We start from the raw sequence: 6,711 nt of genomic DNA, 5'->3' as shown, positions 1-6,711 counted from the left end.
GTATTCTATACCATCTACTGCATATTGACTATGCCGTACGGCCATCGCTCATCCATATATTTATATGTACATATTCTATTCATCCCTTTACATTTGTGTGTATTTGTGTGTATACGGTTGTTGTTGTGAATTTGTTAGATTACTTGTTAGATATTACTGCATTGTCAGAACTAGAAGCACAAGCATTTCACTACACTCGCATTAACATCTGCATGTGACCAATAACATTTGATTTGATTTGACATGAACTGGGAAGTGAAAGAATATTCTCAGTAGACATACACTTACAGTAATTTAACCTTATTGAGGAGAGGAGATTTATACTATTGTGATGCACCACTCTCCCATAAGAATGGGGTACATTGAAGTTGACATTTATAATGGTTAAGGGTTAAGGTTACGTTTAGGTACGGGTTATGGTTAGGGTAAGGGTAAAGGCAAGAGTAGGGGTTAAGGTTCCAGAGTGGCGCAGCGGTCTAAGGCACTGCATCTCAGTGCTAGAGGCGTCATAACAGACTCTGGTTTGATTCCAGGCTGTATCACAACCGGCTGTGATTTGGAGTTCCATAGGGAGGCGCACATTTGGCCCAGCGTCGTCCGGGGATAGGGTTTGGCAAGGGTAGACCGTCATTGTAAATAATAATTTGTTCTTAACTGACTTGCCTAGTTAAATAAAGGTTAAATAAAAATACAAAATAAAAAGGGTTTTGTTTAGAGTGTGGACCTCCCAAGGATTCCAGATTGCAATCAACATAAGAATGGTTATCATTGTCTACCGCCACCTGTTGGGAGGAAACTTGAGAACTATCTTTAATTATCTTTAATCGGACTGGAGAGATTAGATGTTTGTAAAAAAAAAAATGCTTGTAAAATCAAGCAAACTGCAATCTATTCGTATATGTTTTTTTTATACGGCAATTGTTAAAGTTTTATAAAGTGTTTGCCACCTTTCCTACGTCATCCGCTTGGAAAGCGGAAACGGAAATAACTATTTGGCACAGTGTTTGCAAATCTGCTGTGAGCAACAACGTTAATTCATTAACTTATTTACTTCCTAAAATGGCTCTTGAATCAAGAATCACACAAGAAGAGATACGAAAAATCCCTGAAAAGCCTATCGACCGAGAAAAGGTAGCTATAAGCACTTTATCTTCGCTTGGTTTGTGAGACAGCAATTCGCTAACGTAGTTAGCATTAACGAGCCTGCTGTGCTAGCAAATGCAGCTGCACTGCTTGAACTGTGCAAGTGACTCCCACTTCAAACTAAACTAATTGGTTGTAGTTCTGTAATCGGCTATACGGGTATTTAATATTTTTTCCTGCTACCACATTTTCTAGGAGACTGGCCACGTTCCTGTCTAACCAGTTAACTAACTGTTTGTGTGTCTATAGACTTGTCCTCTTCTGCTGCGGGTATTTACGACCAACGGTGGCAGGCATCACAGAGGGGACGAATTCGCACGAGGACAAGTCCCTTCAAGTGAGCTGCAAATCTACACATGGTAAGAATATATAAATGGATGGATGCACCTAGGGTCACGTAAGCCAAGGTGCAGGACCGGCAGGTAGCCTAGTGGTTAGAGCGTTGGGCCAGTAACTAGGTCGAAACTAGATCGAATCTTACCTAGTTAAATAAAGGTTTAAAAAATGTGATAGCCAGTGCTTGGATTGGACTGAAATAGGTTCCGGTGTTGTTTCTGAAAATCTTCCCTCTGCCAGAATCCCCCCCCCTTCTAATTTCATAAATTTTGTGGCTAAAGTTAAATACTTTCTGTGGCACACATCGGAGTCAAATAGTTTCTATAGAACAAACTTCATGTCAGGCAACCAAAAGTAATAATTAATGTGTGTTATATTAAACAAAGAGGCAGGAGTAAAATGTTGGCAAGCAATAAACATTTCAGAACAACTATGTCTGAATTATTATCCTTACACTTTCAAACATACTAGTCGAATAAGACGTGGAGAGATGACGAATTTTGGCAAAGAGATTTATTTATAGACAAAAGCAGTAGAGGATTTAGGTACAGGTGACATGGGCAGCTGCCGGGAGCGGAACGGGGCCCGGGGGCAGGCGCTGACAGAGGGGTTCGCCCAGGGCGCCATACAAGCTATAACCGCCACATACACTTGAAACAAATAGCCAAACTGCAGACAAATGCTTTCTGCTACTAAGATCAGTGAAATGTAGGCTAAGCTGACAACTGAGTGAAGAGCAGAAATATGAACTAGCAACCAAGTCGCAGAAATGAAGAACGTGAAGGCAAGGGGGGATTTTCAGCACTCATTTTTGGTGTCGTTACTGTTTATATTTAGGCGCAGTAGCGCCACAATACTTTTGAGTTAATATTCTAATGTGGTACTTGCACTCTGCTCTGCCCAAGTCAAGCACTGGTGATAGTGTTGTGTGTGTTATACAGGGTACCATGGCTACATAGTTTTGATTATTGTTGTGACATGTTGTCCTTCTCCTGAAGGATGGATGCCTCGCTAAAGGAGCTGACCAGCCTAGTGAAGGAGGTGTACCCTGATGCTCGGAAGAAAGGAACACACTTTGGTTTCGCCATCGTTTATCCTGAGCCCAAAAGAAATGGCTACAGGTTAGTATTCTACTCTACGGCCCTAGCTTAAAGGTAGAGTCAGCGGTATGATGTACAGGCACAAAGTAAACTGCATTGTGGGTCAATTTCAGTAACAACTAAGAACTTTGAAGCTTAAGTCTCAACTTCTCTGCTGTTTTGGTCCCGTGGCTATCACGCTATAACAGCGTGAGGCGAACCCATTCACATCTGCAGATACTGTGTGTGAGAGTGAAGTCTTGCATCTTGCTCATCTCAATATCTGCGGTGCTGCTCGTGGCAATGTCATATCGTTGGGTCTACCTTCAGGGCAACTGGGCTGTTGTAGATTGAAGTCACGCTATGCTCTATAATCTAGGACACAGGGTGTGCATGGATTTGTTCCAGCCCAGTACAAACACACCAGAAACAAAAACGTTATTGAAATGAAACTGGTCCAAGAAAATGAGTATCTGAAAATATAACTAGCAGGCAGAACGATAGAAATGGTAGGATAAATTGTAAGTTTCCCCAAACTTGATACTCACTTTGAAGTCTATATAAGTCTAATGCAGCAGCGTGTAGTGCACCTACGCAGATATTTTTTGCCAGTGCAACGTCTTGCATTGCACTCATCTGAAAACCCTGCGGTTCATCCTGCTGCTCGTGACAACATGTCGCTGAGTCTCACTTTAATTAAGTCAGGTGTGTTACAGGGTTCCATTAGCCAGCTAATGCCAGCTTTAACCATAAAATAGTCTATATAGACGTTAAAATAATTGCCTCCACGTTTCCATGGTTGGATTTTGCCTATACGCTACTTTCAAACAAGGTAAGACGTCTCATAATATTAAATAAAATATTCAGGTTTCAAACAATTAAGTATTTAAAAAACAAAATGCATAGTGCCTCCAGCTCACATTGTAAAGTGGTGGGTGATGTGCTGATAGCCTGTTGACCTGCACTTGAATGGTGAATGGGAGGCACACTTCAATTACCAGTTGAAAAATAAAAATACTAGCTATTTAAAATGTTCGTATACCGAAACTGTTAACATGCGATTGCATTTAGAAATGGTTGTGCATTGATTCAGCTGATAAATCACATGTTTTACTCCAGCAGTAACCAGTAAGAGGAGCTGCAGGAGAAATCCCACTTAAAATAGGCTGTGTATGCATGTGTGATAGTTGAATTGGATAAATAAGATACACGATGAGTAACAAACAGGACAATTTCAATTCCACTAAATTATTCAAATGAACCTATAGACCAATAAGCATGACAGTCAAATGTATTTCCATCAATGATTAAAAAGCAATATTTTGCAACTGGATTTTTTAAATATTTTGGCTGGCAACAATTTTTATTCATTGGCTTAGTTTTTTTTATGGCTAAAGCTGGCTAATGGAACCCTGTAACACACCTGACTTAATTAAAGTGAGACTCAGCGACATGTTGTCACGAGCAGCAGGATGAACCGCAGGGTTTTCAGATGAGTGCAATGCAAAAAATATCTGCGTAGGTGCACTACACGCTGCTGCATTAGACTTATTCTAAAATGGATTCAATTTTTTTTTTGCCTCATTCTACACATCCCATAATGATAAAGCAAAACAGGTTTTATTTGTAAAAAAAAAAAAAATTGTGTGTATATATATATATATATATATATATATATATATATATATATATATATATATATATATATATATATATATATATATATATATATATATATATATATATATATATATATATATATATATATATATATACACACACTTTACATAAGTATTCAGATCCTTTACTCAGTACTTTGTTGAAGCACGTTTGGCAGTGACTACCGCATCATGTCTTCTTGGGTATGACGCTACAAGCTTGGCACAACTGTATTTGAGGAGTTTCTCCCATTCTTCTCTGCAGATCCTCTCAAGCTCTGTCAGGTTGGGGGGGGGGGGTGTCACTGCACAGCTATTCTCAGTTCTCTCCAGAGATGTTCGATCGGGTTCAATTCCGGGCTCTGGTTGGGACATTCATAGACTTGTCCTGAAGTCAGTCCTGCATTGTCTAGGCTGTGTGCTTAGGGTCGGTCTCCTTTTGGAACGTGATCCTTCGCCCCAGTCTAAGGTCCTGAGCGCTCTGGAGCAAGGATCGCTCTGTACTTTGCTCCGTTCAGCTTTCCCTTAATCCTTCCCTTAAGTCTCCCAGTCGCTGCCGCTGAAAAACATCCCACAGCATGATGCCACCATACTTCACCGCAGGGATGGTGCCAGGTTTCCTCAAATGTGAGGCTTGGCATTCAGGCCAAAGAGTTCAATCTTGGTTTCATCAGACCAGAGAATCTTGTTTCTCATGGTGTGATAGTCCTTTAGGTGCCTTTTGGGAAACTCCAAGTGGACTGTCATGTGCTTTTTACTGAGTGGCGGCATCTGTCTGGCCATTCTACCATAAAGGCCTGATTGGTGGAGTGCTGCAGAGATGGTTGTTTTTCTGGAAGGTTCTCCCATCTCCACAGAGGAACTCTGGAGCTCTGTCGGTGACCATCAGGTTCTTGGTCATCTCCCTAAACAAGGCCCTTCTCCCCCAATTGCTCAGTTTGGCTGGGAGGCCAGTTCTAGGAAGAGTCTTGGTGGTTCCAAACTTATTTCATTTAAGAATGATGGAGGCCACTGTGTTCTTGGCTATCTTCAATGCTGCAGAAATGTTTGGTACCCTTCCCCAGATCTGTGCCTTGACACGATCCTGTCATGGAGCTCTACAGACAATTCCTTTTGACCTGGTTTGGTTTTTGCTCTGACATGCACTGTCAACAGTGGGACCTTTTTATATAGACAGGTGTGTGCCTTTCCAAATCATGTCCAATCAATTGAATTTATCACAGGTGGACTCTAATCAAGTTGTAGAAACGTCTCAAGGATGATCAATAGGAACAGGATGCACCTGAGCTCAATTTCAAGGCTCATAGCAAATGGTCTGAATAGTTATGTAAATAAGGTATTTAAAATAAAAATGCATTTTTTTTTTATTTAATACATTTTAGAATAAGGCTGTAACCTAAGAAAATGTCAAGGCGTTTGAATACTTTCCGAATGCTCTGTAGTTGTTGCGGAAGTCGGCCTGACATTGCTGTTTGCTTTGTGCATTGCTGACTTTTCCTTAAATCAAGAGCTTGGTGGTCAGTGGATTAGGTAAATCAGCTGTTTGCCTTTTTAAAAGTATTTAAACATTTCCTCAGTTGTTTGATTGGATGATGTCATTTTGAAAGTACTGTTGTCTCACCCACGGTCTCTATGGTTACAGAGTGAAAGACATCGGCAACACTGTGTCAGGCAGGAAGGGGGAAAATGACTCCATGACGTTACAGTCGCAGCGCTTCCAGATAGGAGACTACCTGGACATAGCCATCACACCACCCAACAGAGCCCCCCCACTTAACCCACGCATGGGCATGGGGAGGCCTTTCTGAACGCATCCACACCTGAACATAACCATCATATCACAAAACCCAAACCCACCTCTAAACATACATAAAGCCTTTCTGATCACACTGACTGACTGAGGAGACTAACGTGTCTTTCAATAGGGCCATCCTTCAGATTTGACTGTCCCCAACATACATGCTTTTTTTGGGCCTTTTTATCTTCTGATAGATCATATTTCAGACATGTATGTTACTTTTTTACCCTCATCTCCCATCTTGGATAATGTGAAATAAAGTTGCCGTCTTACAATAAAACAATTTCTGTCATTCCTTTTTATAACCAATACCAGCAGAAAGTGTTTGCGTAATGCCTGGTCTAGTGTAGTTGGGGTTGTTGCAATGCCATAATGATTCCTATAGGGGGCAGCATTAAGACACAAATACTGGGGCCTTGTTTCCTTTCATCCCAGCTCATCTGTTTCCAAAGGCTTCTCTTGGAATGTTTCTTTTTTCATCCCTAATGTACTATTTATTTTATTTTTTCCCCCTTGTGAAGAGTGATGTAATAAAGCTGTTGGCATGGTGATTGCTAGACCCCTTATTTCTGGAATCCAGCAGTAATGAGGAAGGAACATCGGGGCTGGCGGGCGCATCACAGATGTGATGGATCCCTGTAGTCCTGCAGAACCAAACCTGTACTGTCATCTAGACCAGGGAATCCCTCTGCCATCT

General features: G+C 41.1%; 1 protein-coding gene across 1 annotated transcript; it reads left to right on the top strand.

Moving 5' to 3' along the window:
* The first annotated feature begins 972 nt into the window (after positions 1 to 972).
* LOC109890511 (histone deacetylase complex subunit SAP18-like) lies at positions 973 to 6,297 on the top strand. Its single transcript, XM_031824074.1, has 4 exons — positions 973 to 1,131; positions 1,393 to 1,502; positions 2,478 to 2,600; positions 5,859 to 6,297. Exons 1-4 carry the CDS (start codon positions 1,060 to 1,062, stop codon positions 6,022 to 6,024), a joined length of 471 nt encoding a protein of 156 aa, XP_031679934.1. The 5' UTR covers positions 973 to 1,059; the 3' UTR covers positions 6,025 to 6,297.
* The last annotated feature ends 414 nt before the right edge of the window (positions 6,298 to 6,711 follow it).

This window comes from Oncorhynchus kisutch, linkage group LG5 (assembly GCF_002021735.2).
Source record: "Oncorhynchus kisutch isolate 150728-3 linkage group LG5, Okis_V2, whole genome shotgun sequence".
Classification (NCBI taxonomy): Eukaryota; Metazoa; Chordata; class Actinopteri; order Salmoniformes; family Salmonidae; genus Oncorhynchus; species Oncorhynchus kisutch.
The sequence above is the reverse complement of the archived record's forward strand: the minus strand, read 5'-3'. Positions and strand labels throughout refer to the sequence as shown.